Genomic DNA, 21,598 nt, shown 5'->3' on the forward strand with positions numbered 1-21,598 from the left:
CGGCGAAACAACCAACGACATTTTCGACATTCTACCCACTAAGGGAACCACATATACATCCGCCGTCAAAAGTTAAACCCAGTATTTCAGTCCCAAAACCAATAAGGATGTTGCAATCTTCGAATTTCGAGAACTTGTCGCAAATGAAAGCCTCAAGGATTATTATTTAGACGAAAGCAATACATTGTGGTTTCGCAAACGTAAACGAAGAAATCAAGACGCAAATTATTAACAAGACCCGCGATCACCGCAGGAAAGCTCTGCGCGAATCAATGAATCTCACGGCTTTACTATCTCATGGAACGTCCCTGGAAGTAACAGACTAACAGGCTCAAAAGCTAGCAGGTACAAGCACCAATAATTTCGTAAGCAACATACGCCCTTACGGCTCATCACGTTCTACAACCACAACCCGCGACACTCACGTGTTCCGCCCAACCCGTCAAATCGGAGAAACAACAGTCCTCGACAAGGTTCATCGAAGTCAATACCGTCCCCCAAGCACGCGTACGTGTAGAAACTGTGGTTGTCCTTTTGCGCACAAGAACGGTTGGGAATCTTGTCCTGCTCGAGGAATTCCAAAGGAGTGCGCCAGCTGTGGAAAGATCGGTCATTTTGCAAAGTGATGTAGATCTACCCCAAGATACTCGAGCAGACCGGCCACAAGAAAAAAACCTATTCATGATATGTCACACACGACCCTACAGGAAGATTATCACACCACCCCACGGGAAGATTATCACTCCACCCCACAGGAAGATTATTTGGATGACTCGGATGACGACCATTGTTTCAACTTGAACTCTGTTACAAACTCACAACCGGAGACGAAGATCCTTATCGGAAATACGCGCCCCAAGGTGTTGATTGATTCTGGCGCGTCAGTGAACATCCTGAACAGAAACATCTTTGATATCATGAAAGCTCGTGATGATAACATTGAGTTAATGAGCGCAAACGCCAAAATTTGTGCTTATGGAGCCGAAAATCCACTCGACCTAGCCGGAGAATTTTAAACAATCGCTTAATCAGAGACAGGAAAATCTGTACCAGCAACATTCCACGTCACAAATGGAACAGCCAAATGCATCCTGGGATATGAGTTCTCGACACAATTGGGATTACTCACACTCCACGTAAACAATGTCACGCAACACATCGACACGCAAGTCATGGAAATCTTCCGCAAACACGAAGCCCTGTTTCAAGGCACAGGCAAGTTATATGTTAAAAGGAGTGAAGGTCAAACTTGAAATTGAAAAAACTGTCCAACCAGTTACCCAACCGGCCAGACGCATTCCCCACAGCATGACAAGCAAGGTGAACGACAAGCTGCGACAAATGCGCGACGAAGGAATCATTGAGAAAGTACAGTACAAGGAGCTACCCAGTGGCTATCTCCCCTCATCGCCATCCCTAAGAAAACTGGTGATGATGAAGAAGAAGAACCTTTATTGATTTATACTGCTCGGGGTAGCCCATTCAGATGGAAAAAGCTGTCTGTTATCAATGGGAGCCCTGAGCACAACAATGTATTAAAACTATAGTATACATATGCATTAAACTAATACTTCTGATAATAATATTAATATAGATAGAAAACTATGTACAAATAAAAGATGTAAGATTAGTGTTGGACATGCGTATCCCAAACACAGCCCTAATCCGCCGCAGAGTACAAATCCCCACAGTCGACGAGATTTTACGCAAAATGGAAGGAGCCACTATCTTCACCGAAGTAGATCTCTCACAGGGTTACCTTCAGCTCACATTGGCAGATGAACAATTTCCTGTTATATGATCCAAGTTGTTAAGGGGACTTTGGAATCAATTCCGCTCATACAAAGATTCTTTATGATGCCAGTATCTGATTGGCTACTGATGCCAAAGGAAACTAGTTCCGCTCCAAATTAAAGGTTAGGTAGCAGCTATCATACTCATTCAAGACCAAGCAAGATCAACTGTAACAGTTGTTTGCATCTTGCAAACGAGGAATCATGAAGTGGCTTCTAGTTGTTTTGCTGTGTAGAACAGCGTTTAGCTCGGACCATAATCCTGATGGTAAGCATTTGTTGCCGTGGTCTTAGTAGCTATATTTGTTGAGTTTCAATTTAGGTGTTTAGTTTTTGTTACCATCCATTGTCAAAACATTTAGTAATATCGATGTTTCGTTGTTACAAAAAAATATTGTCGAATGTACGTAGGGTTGTGGGCATGATTTCATTGACCTTCGTACAAACAAAAAAAATTGTTTACAAAACTCCCTTAAGGGTCAATTTAACATTTACTGAAGTGGTTCTAACAGAGCTCATTTCAACAAAAACAAAACATCTCCACAAAACAAACCTCCCCAGACTTATTGAAAGCAGGTTTGTATTGTAAATTAAAGGTTAGGTAGCAGCTATCATACTCATTCAAGACCAAGCAAGATCAACTGTAACAGTTGTTTGCATCTTGCAAACGAGGAATCATGAAGTGGCTTCTAGTTGTTTTGCTGTGTAATGAACAGCATTGAGCTCGGACCATAATCCTGATTTGTTTGCCTGCTCATGACCCTATTGCCCACGTTTTCCCACAATGCAGAAACGTTTACTCTATGCCGTTACCCCATACACCATTTGAAACGTTTTGATAAACACTGAGTTCACCAAAGCTGTTATTATCAGAGATACCACTCACATTGTTGGACAAAACGTGTTAAGAACAGTCCAAATTTTGGGCATATTTTTCAAATCGTCCAAAGAAAAACACCGTCTGTTTTTTATTACAGCGGAAACGCAAAATTTAGCCATGAAGCCGTTTTTACAAGATGTCTGTCTTTGCGGGCTAAATGTCGATTGTCTTCTCGGTAATTTACGATGGATCTTCAAAAAGTTCCTCATGGTTCTCTGGAAAATTAAAGTTCGTTCCTAGCAGATGCAACCTTTTTATGAATCTTGGTGTAGGTAGCGCTACCCCTAGTGGAAAGAAATAAATTAAAACATATTTTAAAGTCGGCTTTTGTGCTTGCCGACATTGTGCGCAAACCTGAACAATTGCCTGTCACACGATCCTAGTGAATTCGAATCACTTTCCAACCGACTCTGCCCTCAGCTCCCAACAGTTCGCCGCGGAATCCTACTAACCTATGTCGGCGAAACAACCAACGACATTTTCGACATTCTACCCAGCACGAAAACCACGTATACATCCGCCGTCGAAAGGTATAACCCAGTATTTCAGTCCCAAAACCAATAAGGATGTTGCAATCTCCGAATTTCGAGAACTTATCCAAAGCGCAGATGAAAGCATCAACGATTATTATTTAAACGAAAGCAATACATTGTGGTTTCGCAAACAAAAACGAAATCAATACCCAAATTATTCACAAGACCCGTGATCTCCGCAGGAAAGCTCTGCGCGAATCAATGAATCTCACGGCCTTACTATCTAATGGAACGTCCCTGGAAGTAACAGACTAACAGACTTAAAAGCTAGCAGATACAAGTACCCATAATTTCGTAAGCAACATACGCCCTTACGGCACATCAGGTTCCACAACCCCAACCCGCGACACTCACGTGTTCCGCCCAACCCGTAAAATCGGAGAAACAACAGTCCTCGACAAGGTTCATCGAAGTTAATACCGTCCCCCAAGCACGCGTACGTGTGGAAATTATGGTTGTCCTTTTGCGCACAAGAACGGTCGGGAGTTTTGTCCTGCTCGAGGAATTCGAAAGGAGGGCGCCAGCTGTGGAAAGATCGGTCATTCTGCAAAGTGGTGTAGATCTACCCCAAGATACTCGAGCAGACCGACCACAAGAGAAAAACCTATTCATCATGTGTCACACACGACCCCACAGGAAGATTATCACACCACCCCACAGGAAGATCATCACTCCACCCCACAGGAAGATTATTTGGATGACTCGGATGACGACCATTGTTTCAACTTGAACTCTGTTACAAACTCACAACCGGAGACGAAGATCCTTATCGGAAATACGCGCCCCAAGGTGTTGATTGATTCTGGCGCGTCAGTGAACATCCTGAACAAAAATATCTTTGATATCATCAAAGGTCGTGATGATAACATCGAGTTACTGAGCGCAAACGCCAAAATTTGTGCTTATGGAGCCGAAAATCCACTCGACCTAGCCGGAGAATTTCAAACAATTGTCAACCAGAGACAGGAAAATCTGTACCAGCAACATTCCACGTCACAAATGGAACAGCCAAATGCATCCTGGGATATGAGTTCTCGACATAATTGGGATTACTCACACTCCACGTAAACAATGTCACGCAACACTTCGACACGGAAGTCATGGAAATCTTCCGCAAACACGAAGCCCTGTTTCAAGGCACAGGCAACTTAATCGGAATGGAGGTTAAACTTGAAATTGATAAAACTGTCCAACCTGCATTTGCCCAACCGGCCAGACGTATTGCCCAAAGCATGACCGGCAAGTTGAACTATGTCTCCTTATTGCCATCCCCACGAAAACTGGTGATGTAAGATTAGTGTTGGACATGCGTATCGCAAACACAGCCTTAATCCGCCGCAGAGTGAAAATCCCTACAGTCGACGAGATTTTACGCAAAATGGAAGGAGTCACTATCTTCACTGAAGTAGATCTCTCACAGGATTACCTTCAGGTCACATTGACAGAAGAATCACGGTACATAACTGCCTTCCTTATCCCCGAAGACGGCTCACATCGGTTTACTCGCGTGATAATGGGCGCATCCACATGCGGCGAACATTTCCATGAAATAATACACGATTTAATCAACAAAATTTCAGGCGTGGCAAACATCTCAGACAACATCTGGATATGGTCACCCGACAAAGCCACACACCTACAACAGTTAAACCAGCTTCTCACAAAGCTAGAAACAAGCGGGATCACCCTCAAACTGCCCAAGTGTTCTTTTGCAGTTCTGGAAATCAATGTCGTCGGACACATCATCTCAGCCAGCGGAATCCAACCAGAGGGCAAAAAAAATCAAAGCTGTACAAGAGGCACAGCACCCCACAGCAGCCTCCGAAGTTTACGATCCTTTCAGTGGTTTAAGTAATTACTGCTCCAGATATACCCCAGCGTACAGCTCACTAACGTTTCCACTCCGACGACTCACCAAGGCAGACAGCCAATTCGAGTGGAACAGCGAGCACGAACAAGCATTCCAAAGTCTGAAATACGCCCTCACAACTCTCCAGTGCTAGCCCATTATAGCCTGGACGCAAAAACAAGAGTAGTGGTAGACGCTTTACCGTGGGCAGTTGGTGCAGTTCTACTCGAGAGCAAACAAACACGTCCTGGGGTCCAGTGGCCTACGGGAGCAGATCGCTAACAGAGACTGAAAGGAAGTACGCCTAAATCAAAAAAGAAAGCCCTGGCTATCGTCCTTTGGTTGCGAACACTTCCACATGTACCTCTACGGTCGAGCATTCGAGCTGGAAAACGATCACCGAACGTTGGAGCACATCTACAAGCCCAAAGTCCCTAGCCCAGCCAAATCAACGCCAGCACGTATAGAAAGAAGGAGACTGCGACTGCAGGAGTATGTCTTCACAGTCATCTACCGACCAGGCACAACAAACTTGGCTGAGCCCTTATCGAGACTGCCCAAGAGGCCCCCAACGCAGATACGAAGCAGCATGGAGTCGCAGATCGCTATGTCCATTACTTATCGGAACACATGTAGCCTCGCGCAATATGTATACAAGACATTCAACAAGCCTCACTTCACAATGAAGAGCTAGCACAGATTCGTAGCCTTCTTAGAAACAACCAGCTGCATTGTCTACCGGACGAACTTTGCATCACCGATCAGGAAATCCTTCTGCGTGGAAATCGTATAGTCTTACCAGTAAAGCTCCGCCCACAAGCCCTAGCTCTAGCACACGATAACCATGTCGGAATGACCAAGTGCAAGCAACGTTTGAGGTCAAAGCTGTGGTGGCCTCAAATGGACAAACAGATCGAGGAACATGTCAGATGCTGCCACCCATGCCAACTCACAGCTCAGTTGCCGCTTCCCACCGAGCTACCCAGCAAGCCGTGGACGCATATAGCTTTAGATGTATGCGGACCTTTCCCAACTGGCGAGCACATAGTAGTCCTCACTGACTACGATTCTCCTTGGCCGGAAGCAGAGATCCTGAAAACCGTAACATCTCGCACCACCCTAACTTGGCTTAACAGCGTCTTTGCCCACCATGGATACCCTGAAGTACTGAAGTCCGACAGCGCTTCATATTTCACATCAGCAGAATTCAAGGACACACTGCCATCATGGGATGTGGAACTGAAGACCGTTACAGAGTATTGGCCCCAGGCCAACAGCCATGTCGAGCACCTCAATGTGATTCAGAACCTGACCAAACACATACTGACAGCGCAAGCAGAAGGAAAAGATTGGCGAACCTCCTTACCCAATATGCTTCTGCAATACCGCACAACGCCCCACCTAATGACAGGACAGACTCCTGCTCAGCTGTTGTTCAACAGGGAATTGAAAACAAAGATTCCGTCCCTCACCTCAGACATCGTCGACACACAAGGAAATGACGCTGTTACTCGCCAAACCGATGCCCAAGCAAAGGAGAAAGCAAAGACGTACACAGACGAGAAGCGCCATGCCTTCCCCCGAAATCTGAAAACAGGCGACCTAGTACTTGTCAGTCAACGAAAGCAAAACAAGTCCTCAACAAGATTCTGCAAGGACCCTCTGGCCATCAAAGAGATCCGAGGCACACAGCTAATCCTTACTGACATCCATGGGAAGCAACAATGACGGAATTCCTCCCATGTCAGGAAATACTGGACGCAACCTGGCAGTGCGATGCCGCATACTGTTGTATCCCACTGCTTTGGTGTTGAGCGTGTTAATCAAGTTCAGCCAATTTAAATTTGCTGTTTTTGTTGCTTAAACTTTATCTTTCATTGGGACCGGATCGAAAATATTGATACTGAAGGCCAGGAGCCCATGTGAAGGCTAAGCAACCCCCAATGTCTCAACTGAGAGCGAAGAAAACTTGGGTTGAATCAATAAATAACCATTTTTGCGACAAGCAAGAGCACCGTGAGTTAAATCTGGCGCATAATTTTATGACTTTATGACTTAAAAGTCATAAAGGATAAATATAATGTACCATGATCGGAACACAAAAGTTCCGTACGGTATTAAGAATGTCAGTTAACTAGAAGATCTATTTTTACCGACTGTTCAAGCAAACTGAAAAAATTTTAATAACCGACAAATTAAATTTCCTCTTTGGTTTCGCTCTCTGACTTATCCGGCAGCCACGTAAATAATATAATGATTAGAACAAGGAGTTTAAAAATATTTAACTACCAAGAAATGCAAGCACGTGAGTGACAGTAAATAAATAGAGTTTTGACTCCATGAACTAACGGCTAATATCTATCAGCTTTGTTTCGTTTAAATGTAGTTCTTTGGTATCTCAACCCAAAACAATAGTTCGGTCAATTCATGATCCAATTTGCATGTGGATCGGAAATTAATTGCTCGGGTCAAAGCATTTAAAAGCAAGAGGGCAACTAACGGTCAGAAGGCGGCGTTTGGCAAATGTAGACAAAAGATGCGACTGTTGGTTTTCTTTGAGAAATGTTAATAAAAAACATTGAAGTTCAAGTGAAATAGCTCTCCATCAGATCCACAGGGTAAACTGTCGAGCACAATTTCATCACCCAGCTTTCTTCACCATCGCTTCACAGGACGCCATGTTTTTCAAATGTATTACTCAGTCCCAGTACATTGCGTCTACCTGCGTGCTCAGAACTTTTTATTTTGTTTGCAGCGTGAGGACGTTTTTATTTGCAGCGTGCGGATTTATTTTGTTTGCAGCGATGAACGCAAAACAATTTATTTTTCTTAAGGACCTATTTGTCTTGCTAACGGAAAGTTATCAACAACATTGTAGAGAATTTGAATGTGAATGACCCCAATCTGTTTGAGGGAGACATGGAGCTGACACCAGAACAGCGTCGGAGAGCTGAGAATGGACAAGATGTTGACAGTTCGGGCCGCTGGAAAAGAGGTTCAACCAAATATCCAAAGTGGCCCGGTGGGGTGATGGTCTATCAAATCGGACCAAACCTTGGTAAGTCCTCAATAGCTGTAAAATAGGGTACACTCAACGAGAAAAAATGACATAAAATGCCGTATTGTGTTTTCTTTCTGATCTTTTCAATGCCTTTAAACAGAAATTTGCGTTCTAAACCTTGGTTTTTGTAAGGTAATAAAGAAAAGACCGTAAAATATACAATGATTTTATGAAGTGACTTTATTGCCAATATGTCTCTGAAATTATTGCTCGACGCCGCGATAGTTTTCAATGTTGATTTTTCTCTACTGTGGCCTCGTGAACGAGTTTATCTCTGGGATGGTTCGCATTAAAGATCTGATCAAGTTGTAATTTATAACCTTTTTAAAAAATCTCTCAAACGGCTTGAGAGCTTTTCCTAGTTAACGTTTCTTATATTGGGTAACTACAATCAAGAACAAAAGGGTTAGGACGCATTTACGATGTTTCCCTACACACGCGACAGAAACACGGTACACGCATATGACGTATCCGTTCCCTTACCTCCACCCCCCTAACAATGTTGAGCCCGTCCAATTAAATTGACTTGCAGATTTCAACATTGTCTCGGGGGAAGGAGTGGGGTTAGTAAGTTGGGCTTTAAACGAAAAACATGGTTTCACTGGTCAATCCCACGAACCCAATGGCGATATAGGGGGTTTTGCAAGACTTGCAGCTGTTAGTTCTGGAGAAAACGGATCATTCAAAATCTTCTAGTTCGCGAGTTATAAACGATGACCCTTTACATTTACAATGTGATGAATTGCAATCATAAGCTTTAATTAATAAATCTGAGGGCACAAAGTTTTTCTACGTTGAGCACTTATCATAACATGCGATTTAGCCCAAGATTAAAGGAATGAATTGCAAAAGTGGTTCCTACTCACAGGCTCTTCACACATAAGTGGAAAGTTCTATCCATCGTCTATGAAAATCCGTTAAAAAGTTTGGCTGCCGTTAATTTCTGTTCCACAAGTTATAGGTGAAAGTCGTGAAATTCGACTAACATGGCCATATTGTCAGCGAACATATCATCAACAAATGTAGGCAACAAACCAGGAAATGAGATAACTATCGCTTTGAAATTTCTCAACAAAGCAAGATTAAACGATTCTTACCAATTTGATTGTAATAAAAACGCTGGCAGAGTTTCATTTAACCAGTCATGTCACGAGATAAGTCCATCACATTGAAGCAAATTCACTGCCCACCATGTTTTATTTCAGCTGCTGTCCCGGCTGACCAGTTCGTTTAACATTTGTTGATAATATGTTCGATGGACTATGACTGTATAAGTCGAATTTCTTAACGTTCAGCTCTCACTTGTGAAACAGAAACAAGATAAATTTGCTGCCAAACGTTTTAACACATTTTCATAGACAATGGATGGAACTTTCTACTGATATGTAGAAGATTAGAGAACTAACGGCAATTACCACATATACAATTAAAGATTAAAAAAGCCTGTGAGTACGAGCCGCTTTTGCAATTTAACCCTTTGACCTTGGGCCAAATCGTATGTTGTGATTGTGCTCAAAATAAACAAACTTTGTGCCCTCATATTTGTTATAGTAATTATAGCTTATGATTGCAATTCATCACATTATAAAAGTCAAGGATATGATGGAACTCCCAGGAGTGCAACTTGAAAAAATTGGCCAATATTTTCAAGTTATTTCCCTGTGTACTGGGAAAATCACTAGAAACTGATTTTGGTTTGTTGTTTCTCTTAGAAAGTACTTGATATTTTCTTCTAGGTGCTCTAAGAGCAATTTAATGTTTGAGTAAAGATACTTAGTCGAAAAATTGTGCAGTTTTGACCAAAACATGGCAAGTGCCCCGTGACAGTACTCCTTTAATAGCCGATTGAAAAAGTGAGAAGCGATCACCAATTCACTGTAGGACGGTCTCTACTTTTGTTACTGCTCATACGTTCTGCGCATCTCGAGATATTCGGGTTTTCCACGGGTGGTGCCCACTAGCACAGGGATATTTTTGCACGGTTTAAAACTATGCGGAGAAAGCAGAACTTACCAAGTGCTCTTGGTATCCAAAAAGAAAATTGAGGGTAAACATGCATTTTTCAGAGATAATAAAGCTTCAATTTGGAAAAAAAAAAAAAAAAAAACAAAAACAACGTACACTGCTTTGTATTTTACTGCTTTTTAAAAAAACTGTTACTTAATTATCTCTAAAAAAAAAAATAATAAATAAATAAATAAGTAAATAATAATGCCCCGCTACTCCCAATTTTCTTTCCGGATTCCACTGGAATACTAAGGTCCACTTTTTCCGCATAATCATTAACTGTGCAAAAATTCCTCTGCATTTGGAGGAACCGTACGCAATAACCGGTTGAAAAGGAAAGTGAGATACGTTGTCAATTCAATAAAACTTTTACACTTGCAGCTTTTCAAGTTGGGCCGTTGATTTGACATGCGTATGCGCATGCCCATACAAACAGAAGCTCAAAACCGAGTTCAACAATATTCGATAGACTTCTAACAATGTTTATATGACTAGTTATTTACAAGGGCGTGTAATAACAAGGGCCCAGATTTTTGTTTACAAATGTAAACGTTTTATTAATTTGGCCCATTTTCTCTCAATAATTGTGTCTTGCATCGAAACACCTAAATGGGATGTCTGCTTTTTAGCTAACGATTCCCGTGCGATGGAAGCCATACGAGAAGGAATGGATGAATGGACCACAAAAACGTGTATCCGTTTTAAGAAAAGAACAAACGAAGCAGATTACGTCTACTTCAAACTTGGTGATGGGTAAGTAAAACAGTTGGAACGATTTATTAAATATTCACAAACAGTTATTCAATGCGTGTTTAATTCAATATTTATTACACAAGTCAATTTAACCTTATCTACAACGGGGCTGTGGTGGATTGTCCAAGGTTTGCACCATTTTTTAATATGTGAACAAACGCCGCCACATATCGTCATTTTTCCTGAAAGTATATGAGAACAATGTGGTGTGGTAGGTCAGTGATCACTAAAGTTGATGTTCCCGTGACAACTACATTTCGACAGGCAGGTTTTTGAAAAAAAGAAATATTCCTGTTTTAATAATAGCCAAAAATTAACTTTCTTACAAGAACGTTCGCGTTTTTAGATCGTTTTAGTGTTCTTGTATTGGTTATTTTTGGTAAATCCTGAAATCCAAGCTGGGAATCACAAGGTAACTGGCTGAAACCTTAACATAGCCTTGGAAGCTTAAAGGCACAACGGACAAAAATTTAAGCGAAAACTTAACGAGCCATGCTCGAAAGATCTAAGAACTAATATATATTTATATATTTTTGTTTTTTTCGCTCGTAACGGTCACGCGGTTGTCAATGGAATTCCACAACTTAAACTGTAAGGTGTTCCATGCAGCCCCACTAAGTCAATTAATTGGCGCGTTGGTTACATTTTAAATGGCACTTTTTGGTGAAAACGATTAACCGATTTCCTTGATCTTTGGCACCTAATGAGGAACGTTTGTACTTCGAGAAGATTTTATTGTTATATAGCTGTTAAAAAGATTGACACATTAGCATATTTTTTGAACGTTGTTTTTGAAAAAAAAAAAAAATCCGCCCATAATTTTAAAATCCGACGACAGATTTTTTCCTCATATCTGTAAGTTTCATGAAAATAGTGTGTGAAAAAATGTTTTCGTTAAAATGCGTATTTTATTAAACAGATCCTCTCCTTCAATTGTCGTACCTTACCCTTAGGGTGAACCTACTACACCTTTTTTTCCAGCTGTACATCGAGGGTGGGAAGAGTAGGAAGACGCCAAGATATTAATCTTGCCAGAGGATGCTGGACCAGAGGGATTGTAGCCCATGAAATTGGCAAGTGTTTAATTCACCCTTAAAGTAATAATAATAATACCACTTGGTGAATAGACCATTTTACAATTGTGTGTTTAGTGTCTTGGCCTTGGATTGGAAGCGAGGCTGGAGATGACCTTGTTTTGATATAAACCTCACTGCTTTTCATTTGTAAATGCAACATAGTAGCATAAGAACAGCATGACCTACATATGAAAAGCAGTGAGGTTTGTATCACAACAAGATCACCCCAGCCTCGCTTACAATGCAAAGCCAGGTCACTAAGCACACAACTGTCAAATGGCCTATTCACCGAGTGGTACAATTTTTTGATTGGTTGAGCGTGCTTTTTCTGACATTAATTGGTTTCTTCGTCCTAAGCTTACCGCGTCAAAATCGAAACAGCAAACGATTATTTGCACTAACCCTCCTTTGTCTAGACACCTGGGTGGATTTGCAAGGTTCACAAAAATAACCATTCATGAACCATCAAGCTCTTCTTCGCAGCTTCTTGCAACCTCACGAAAAGAGTAAGTTCCCTACTCGAGTAGTTTGTGAAAATTTCGAAAATACTTTAGAAAGTTAATCCTTAACTTTCCTCGGTCTTATGCGATTACATATAATAATGATTTTCAAAAGATTGGATCATCGTACAATGCAATTTTAGGGATTTTATTGGCTTAACGACCATGGTATATGAGCTATTTTACCATGCCCGAGAAGGAGCAGCCATTAAATTGTTTTAAGTTTGTTCTTGCTAAGCAAAATTAACGAGACCCAGAAATATTTATTAATTATTTTTAATAAAACAATTATTCCACTCGCGCTTGGTGGATATAAGGTGATAGCTAGCTCGGCGCTCCACCTCGTTGGCCGTCCATAGTCTCATATCTAACGCGCGCTCGTTGAATTAATTGGTAAATGATAATTATTGTTGTCAGTCTTGTGTTTTTTTAACATTTCTGACACTTCTCGATATTTATTACAATATCAATCCTACCACTTACACAATTCCAAGTGTCCCGCATCAACTACGAATTTTGCGTTCAAGGTTTATCATTGTGGCTACTGCTTTCTGGGAAGGTCAGTAGTACGACAGCTTTGTATGTTAATTTTACCGTGATTTTATGTTAAATTGGTCGATTTGTCATACAGTCGAACTTCCCTTGGCGACCGGCCTCTCGTAAGCGACCATCTCTCAGTAGCGACCACTTTTCTAAAATACCAAAAGTTTTCAAGTTAAATCACTATAGATGAAACCTCTCGTAGGCGACGACCTCTCGTAAGCGACCACCTCTTGTAAGCGACCACTTTTAGAGATGATTGTTTGAAATTTTCAATTGTTTTTAACCTCCCGTAGGCGACCACTTGACACACAATCTGCTGTATCTCTCACGGGCGGAAATTGAAAAATGTGTCGCTGTAGCATATTGGCCACATCTTCACAGCGGACGCCGTAAATATCACAGTCAGAGCTACCGGAAGTGTCTCCCGAAATAGCATAGCATTGAAACAATGGATAAAATACACATGCACTATACTTTAGTTCACACTGAAATAAACTTTAATTAGATTGAATCCCTTGTAGCAAAACAAAACTCTCTTCTTATCTTTTATCTTTTTTTATCTTTTTGCTTATGTCCCGACCCTGGATAATTTAGACAGCCCCACCTGGAGTAATAAAAGAGTCAAGTTACTTTCATAAGAATCATGTCTCAATCGCTGAGATACAAACAATAATTACCATAGACCCAAAGAATTTTTTGCCTAGAATAATTTTGGACCAGTCTTAATATGTCTGAGAATGATGCATACTCGGAAAAAAGAAATCCGAGTGCTCCTATCAGGAGTCGAATCTAAGACCTTCCGATTACTAGTCCGGATGCTCTACCACTGAGCTACAGGAGACTCGTAGGAGCTAAGGCCATTAATCTAGGTTCGTGGGACAAACATCCTGCATACTGCTAGGATTTGAATGTCGAACGTGTGGTATATGAAATCAAATAAATGTGATGGTATATTTCCAGCCTGGTGAATGAATGAGATTCAAATCCTAGCAGTATGCAGGATGTTTTTCCCATGAACCTAGATTAATGGCCTTATGCTCCCACGAGTCTCCTGTAGCTCGGTGGTAGAGCATCCGAACTAGTAATCGAAAGAGGTCTATATATGAAATATATGAAATATGAAAGAGGTCTATATCCTTGACATTATGGGTGGTCGTTTACGGGAGGTTCGACTGTATTTCAAATAGCTTTGGCGAAATTTTTGAAAAACGAGAAATTGTGCTTTAGTTACTCGCAGTTCGCTTGGCCCGGTCGCCTTCACGTACAGCTTCACTCGAGGCGAAAATTGAACGAATTTGCTTTTCAGGCGTCAGCACAGGTCTGTCTGAATAAATTTTCCAATTAAGAAAGCTTATTGTCTGTTTATCTGTGTGTCTTGATTCACAGAATTTCCGAAATCCTCCAGCGCATATCAAATTCGCCCATATGCCGGACAGCACGATCAAATTACGTTGCACAATTTTGGCACTGCGGACTACAGCTGTTCATTTACCCTTCTGAATTTTAGACAACATTGCTTTTTTACTGCAATATTCTACAAAAATAAAGCAGTAGCCACGTGCAGTCATAGACCGTCCTTTTATTTTAATTGTTAATGAACTCGTCTTCTTCAAAACCGCGACCAAATATCTAAGAAGATTTGTAGAATACATAAATCGTACGATAACGCAGGAAAACCTCAAGGCATTTTCCATTTGAACATCAAATCAGCTGTGATGTCCCGAATGTTACCAACTTTTATGTCATTGTTTATCTAAAATTTTCCTCGTTCTTTCCAGCTTGGTACTAATGAAAACTTTTCTCTTTGCAGGGCATGCTGTTGGTTTCCTCCATGAACAATCTCGCCCTGACAGAGATAATTATGTAACAATAATATGGGAAAACATAAGTGAAAGTATGTATGAATCCTTTCAGTTAATTTCATTTAATCGTTTAGTTACCCTTTCTGTGAGAAAGTTACCTGGCGAGAGAAGAGGGACTAATTGGTTTTTGTCAGCTGTCATCAGTCAAGGTTCAAAGTCCATTATTCACCAAAGCACGATGTTCTTCGGCAAGCTAGAAAAATAACTCCAGAAGAGATCCAGTTTTGCACGAATCAGGAAGTCAGCTTTTTCATTATTTTAGTTATATCTACATATTGAGTTAAGCAAATTGATCAAGCTTTTCTCCTTCGCTTGCATTTTGGTTGACTCTTCTAGCAATAAGCAGCATATTATGATCTAAGTAATTTCTTTCAGATGAGACATATAATTTTAACAAGTATCCCAGATCGACAATTGATTCACTTGGAACCCCATACGACTACAAAAGCTTGATGCATTATGAAGAGAAAGAATTCTCCAACAACGGACAGCCCACCATTGTAGCAAAGCAGTCAGGGGTATGTTACTACGGCATATACTTCACAGCAATCTCTTTCTGGCTGCATTGATTATTTTCGTATTGATAGATGTGGTTTTCACAATGAGTTTAATCGCCTTTCGTGTGTGGTCATGTGACCGATGACGTCATGACACTAAATTTGACATGAATGATATTTTATGGCAAGCGTTTTTCCCATGTTGTGTGTCATTCTCTTTGGTTCAATTTGACAAGGTTATTTAGCATTTAAGATTTTTCAAATGCAAAGGATTCTGGGAAGGTTCGTATTATAATTATATATTACTTTTACAATTATATATATAAAAAAAACTTGAAAAAGTAAAACGTAGTCTATTTCCATCTTTCCCTCCTGTAGCCGGAAAGAGAGATACTTACAGCTTCACAAAATAAGCAAAGAAATAAAAAAAAATGGCCCATTTAGATTATTTACTGGGTTTACTTCAATTCTAGTTCTTGATGATCAGCTTTTTGAAGTACTGAAATTATGATCATCCGTGGATCTATTGTCTATTTATTGACAACTGACAACGAAACAGACAAACAATAGACATTCTACTAACAATAGACCCACCGACTTTTTGACTAACAAAAGACGGATCGAAACGCACCGATCACTTTTTACAGTTTTCACAGCTAATAACATCACGGCTCACTGACAAACGATCAATAACATCTCGACTTCGTTGACCAATCAGGTTAACAACCAGAGACATATATACCATCTACTGACGTTCCACAATTTACTTGACTCTAAAGATGACTTCCGCTCAGGTTGTCGAAACGTCAGTCAAAGCCACCACAATCAGTCCTTCTCAGGACTACACTCGCCCGGATGATCATAATTTACGTACTTATGCAGGAGTTATGACATGACTCCTGGGTTTAAACCATCAGTTTACAGTTTTTTAAAGTAATCCTAAAAATAGCTTGGTGTAGCCCCTTTTGTTACCATGGTAGGACAAAAGTAAGGTGCGGTTTTAATGGTATGAAGGAGGAATGCTACACAATATTTATCTCTAACAGTAGCAGTGAAAGATTGTCAAAATTTTCGGAATAGTTTCATGCGGGGAAGGGGAAGAAGCGTGCCTTCTGGTTAGAAGAGCAGACTTGTGATCCGGAGGTCCCAGGTTTAAGTCCCCCCGCTCTGATCTCTGCATCGGAATTGTGTCTCACTTGTCCCCTGCTCATATCCTCAGCTACGTTTTGGAAATAGCCAGCTGGTAAAACTTTCCTGCTAGTTGGTCAGTTACTTTATATTTAGGTTGTAATAATTATTTCTCTCAGTCATTTACAGTGTTCCCAACAGGCACTAAAGCGCTAAATACATTGACAATCAAATGCGCTGCACACAGTCTGGTATTGGGACCCTTCAAAGTCAATCAATGAATGCCCGGTTGTCACTCACCAGGATAAAAATTTCTTCCCAAGTTTCCACCGACCTCGCAGTATGTTTTCAGAGCAATGTTCACCATGACAAATCATTTGGCAACGACTCCAGTGACGAAGACACAAAAATTTATTCTTTTATCTCTCAAACCAAGTGGCTACTCCAAAACATAATTCTCTAGTTTTTCACTGACCTTGAGGTGGAGATTTACAGTTTCCGTGACTTGATAAAAAGTTCATGACTCTTCTAGGACTATCAAAAGATTTGTTTCTCCTGAGTATTTTCTCTTGACCCTTGCGGGGGCAGCCTGGAATGAATTAGTTAGATTGCTGAGTTGTTTTGTTTGTATATAATTTATTTAAACTTAAAACAATCTTTCTCACTTGGTGCTAATGAGAATTCTTTGATTTCCAGGCCAAAATAGGACAGAGAGTCGGCTTGAGTGTCATTGATGCGAAACAGGCCAACCTTCTGTACAAACAGGAATGTGAAGGAGGTACATAAAACAGCTTCTTTCACCCCACTGGCAAAGAACGGTCATTTTCTTTTACTTTAATGGGCTCTCTTACTGCTCTATGAAATAAGCGAAATTAGAGAAGATTGCTTTTGTACGGAGCATCGCCTGTTTGAAAGGTTACGTTGATTAGTCATCTTAGTTGAGACTCAACCATAAGAAATAAAGAGGTAATCCATGCACTGTAAAAAATCAAACTAGCCTCAAAAACAGAGCAAAAAAGCACAGCCTGGTGATTGAAAAACTAGGGATTTATCCAAGTGCACCAGGTACGTAAGCAATGAAATTTATTATCAAGTGATTTCTATATATCATGCAATAAAACTAAATTAAATTAATTTACACGTGTCTTAATAGAGTGTGTGCACGGCGGCCATGTTGGAGGACTAAAACAGTAGAAGATATTTGCATAAAATAGAATATATTTCCCGAAGGAAAATCATTGTATTGTTTCCGTCATCCAACATGGCCGTCGTGCACACACTCTATAGGTAACAACTAGATTTGTAAAAAGTGAAAACGTTTTCTACGGCGACTGTGGGAAACTGGAGTACATTGTAAGCTACTTGAACTAGAACGGTTAATTCTGCCCAGGATGCAATCTCGTACCCAGACTCCTCAGGCTTTTTGGTCAGCGGGTAGGCGCCAGGAGAACCTCTGGAGAATTCGAAAAAATATTAACTTTTTTGATTGGCTGCTCTGTTTTGGCTACGTAACGGCTTCCATTGTTTTACCGCAGAAACCATGCGGTAATAAAATTCCAGTACCCCAGAGTCTCTCCAGGCGACCAAAAACTGGCCAAGGAGCCTGAGGATTTTCTTTTGTTTTCTTCTTCAGGTGTTTCGCCCTCTCTACCAGCAGGTAAAGAATATCACTTGTTATCAAATTAGACTAAATATGAAACTGATAGTATATAATGCTGCCACACCGTATTTCTTTAAAATATGGTCAAATGTGTACATGTTATCGAGTTGGTCGAAATCAAGAAAATATCACGAAGCTTTGATATCAAGAAAAGGTGTTTTAAGGAAAATTTATCAGAAAAAAACTATCTCTACATGTTAGGGTATCCGTCAATATCAATATTCTGTGTATTAAGACTTTTCATGTTCAAGTCTTATTCTTGTTGTTGTTTGTTTGTTTGTTTTTTTTTCTTTTCTTTTCTTTGATGACTTAATAACAGGGCCAGGAATCTCTTCAGGCACCTCCTGAAATTCTATAACTGAACGTTGCTGTCTGTTGTTAGAAGAATATAGATACTTGACTCGCACACCTGTTTGAATTTTTCACAAGTCTGACTTAAGTCAAACTTTCCTGGCTGACTGACAAGATTTTTAATGTTGATGAATTTATTTGAAATTACAATTTCAGGAAACTACATAACGATTAACTCATCTTTCCAATTTCGAATTCCAGAATGCAGCAGCAATGGCCACACACTGCTTAACGATGCCACGAGAGCACAAGGATACAACAGAGGACCATACAAATGTGATAGTGGACTGGCGACTAGGTGGTACAGATTCTCAGGAGCATCAGGAAACCAGATGCCCACTAGTTGTGTACCAACGAATCGCTGTGGAACGCGTGCACCAGGGTGGCTCTCAGGTGCACACCCTACCGCTGGCCAAATTACCAACGCCAAAGTCTGCTTTCACTGGAGTAATAACTGCTGCCGCTGGTCAACTACCATCCGTGTTCGCAACTGTGGCTTGTTCTACGTTTACGAGTTAAAAAGATCTCCAGAGCGTTATCTGCGTTATTGCGGATATTCAGGTTGAGTTAAAATATTAAAAACAACATTGCGAATGTTAGTACTTGTAATCATTTGAATTCCAGGAACATCATTTGAAATAGAAACCAACAATGCAATTCGGGGGTACCCAGTTTATTTCGGTGGATATCTGTTCTGACATGGCCTTGATCGCCTCACAAAATTAGAATATAGTTGTAAAGAAAATTTATAGTTTTCATCCGCAAAATATCAGCTCAACTAATTCCATTTATAAAATTCTCAGCCTCGGATAATGCATTTCTAGCGTCCTGATTGGTTCACTAAATCCCGGTTATCAGCTCATATACCGTAGTTTGACCTAATATGGAAAACGATTGCCCCAGGTGCCGCTAAGCTAATTTTTTTTTTCGGCGGGGAGCGAAAGTTTCTTCGGAAAATGGAGGAAAAAAAAAAGAAAAGAAAGAAATACCAAACAATGCCATCTCAATGTAACAACAATAAAAGCCACAAAGTTCAATATGACACTATTTAATGGTACGTATCTCTGAAGTTTCTTTTAAAATCTTTAAAATTGCAAGATTTTATGATTTAGATCACATATCAACAACAACAATAACAACCGGTTACCTTCAAAAATTTCAAGATGGCTTGCAAATCCTAGTGGTAAGAGGTCAAAACCGATCGAAGAAATTTCTCAGGAAGAGCTTTATGCCTGCCTTTATGTTTTTAAGCATTTACGAGAACGTTTGCCAATTTCTGGATGGCTTGCAAATCCTGGTGGTAAGAGGTCAAAACCGATCGAAGAAATTTCTCAGGAAGAGCGTTATGCTTGCCTTCATGTTTTTGCGCATTTACGAGGACTTCAGGAAAAGTTCATCTATGAAATCCGTACCGCGGCCATAATGTTCGTTTCCGTCGCTCGGCACCACTCAGCAAAACATTTGCACAAATGTGCATAGCCCTTACGCTTCTCGATAAGCTTGGACTTTAAAAACTTGCCTCAGTGAGGTTGTACCTCGTACACGTGGAATTGCCTGAAGTGTTTTAAATCGTCGGCGAGGAATTCAGTTCAGCATAAAAAAGTCGTCCTTGATACCTTCCTTCGGTCGGCGCCACACAGCAAAACATTTGCTCAAATGTGCACAACTGTAACTCTTCTCAATGAGCTGGAACTTCAAAAGCACTTGAATGCTTGTCTCAGAAAGGTTGTAACTCGCACATTTAAACGTTTCTTGAATTTGAGATGTCCGACTGTGTCCGATCTTCTTCGCTTTCGATTTTTCATTCAGCTCCGTTTGCCAAGAGCTGCGCGTGTCATGTGATCATTACGCCTCGCGCGCTTTGGTCGGAAGTTGCCTCAACATCCGGTCGTTTTAATTTAAAAGAAATTTTTACTTCAAGTAAAATTCAGTAAACTTCAACAGAAATATCCAAACGCGGAGAACTTAATAAAACAATTATTCCATTCGCGCTTGTTGGATACGAGATTAGTTAAAGCCAACTCGGCGCTTCGCGCCTCGTTGGCAGTTTACCATCTCATATCCAACACGCGCTCATGGAATAATTGTTAATTGTTTTCGGAGGGGTATATATATCGTTAAAAATGCGAAATAAGGTCAACTAGCATTTTCGTAAAGCCAACAACTGCTCGTAAATTCAGGAAATAATCTTCGTTCTCATAAACCTTTCTGCAACTTAAATTTTCAACCAAAGCATCCGAACAGATCAAACCGTATTAATTTACAAAGAAATACCTTTTAAAGGCCACAAAACGATCTGGGAACACAGGAGACAACATTTTAGGAACGCCACTTTTTTATTTCGCTATATAATAAAATTAGCTTCACGGATCTCCTAAAATGTACCTAGCTAGAAACTTCTCACACGATTTTCTTTTGTTTTCTTCTTTAGCTGTTTCGCCCCCTCCACCAGCAGGTAAAGAATATCACTTGTTATCAAATTAGACTTAATATGAAACTGATAGTATATAATGCAACCATACATTTCTTTAAAATATAGTTAAATGTGTACATGTTATCGAGTTAGTCGAAATAAAGAAAATATTACGAAAATTTGATATAAAAAAAGGTGTTTAAAAGAAAATTTATCGGAAAAAACTTTCTCTACGTGTTAGGGTATCCGTCAAAATCAAGATTTCTGTGTGTTAAGGCTTTTCATGTTCAAGTGTTATTCTTGTTTTTTTTTTTTTTTTTTTGTTTTTTTTATTTATTTTCTTTTATTACTTAATAACAGGGCCAGGAATCTCTTTGGGCACCTCCTGAAAATCCATAACTGAAGGTTGCTAACTATTGTTAGAAGAATATAGATACTTGACTCGCACACCTGTTTGAATTTCATACAAGTCTGACTTAAGTCAAACTTTCCTGTATTCGATATGAGGAGTATTTTGCTAAAAGAATTACTCATCGCGCAGAAAAAAAAATAGCAATTTTATTACGATTCACGTATCCGTTATTGCTTCAAATAACATGGCTTACTGACACGATTTTTAATGTTGATGAATTTATTTGAAATTACAATTTCCGGAAACTACATAGCGATTAACTCATCTTTCCAATTTCGAA

At 40.2% G+C, this 21,598-nt stretch overlaps 1 protein-coding gene across 1 annotated transcript; it reads left to right on the forward strand.

The window, feature by feature from the left end:
• LOC146471497 (low choriolytic enzyme-like) lies at nucleotides 1–19,059 on the forward strand. The gene is made up of 9 exons (XM_085120731.1): nucleotides 1–2,061; nucleotides 7,934–8,113; nucleotides 10,753–10,876; nucleotides 11,858–11,949; nucleotides 14,806–14,889; nucleotides 15,233–15,375; nucleotides 17,179–17,260; nucleotides 18,116–18,139; nucleotides 18,695–19,059. The coding sequence occupies exons 1-9, from the start codon at nucleotides 1,998–2,000 to the stop codon at nucleotides 19,057–19,059; spliced, it is 1,158 nt and encodes a 385-aa protein (XP_084976857.1). The 5' UTR covers nucleotides 1–1,997.
• Nucleotides 19,060–21,598: the final 2,539 nt, after the last annotated feature.

The sequence above is a fragment of the Pavona decussata genome, unplaced genomic scaffold (genome assembly GCF_977016875.1).
Source record: "Pavona decussata unplaced genomic scaffold, jaPavDecu1.1 SCAFFOLD_102, whole genome shotgun sequence".
In the NCBI taxonomy this organism is placed as follows: domain Eukaryota; kingdom Metazoa; phylum Cnidaria; class Anthozoa; order Scleractinia; family Agariciidae; genus Pavona; species Pavona decussata.

Coding starts and splice junctions, on each gene's coding strand:
- LOC146471497 (XM_085120731.1), top strand. CDS start 1,998: ATGAAGTGGCTTCTAGTTGTTTTGCTGTGTAGAACAGCGTTTAGCTCG. Junction 10,877..11,857: donor TACTTCAAACTTGGTGATGG/GTAAGTAAAACA, acceptor CTTTTTTTCCAG/CTGTACATCGAGGGTGGGAA. Junction 14,890..15,232: donor ATGGGAAAACATAAGTGAAA/GTATGTATGAAT, acceptor AATTTCTTTCAG/ATGAGACATATAATTTTAAC.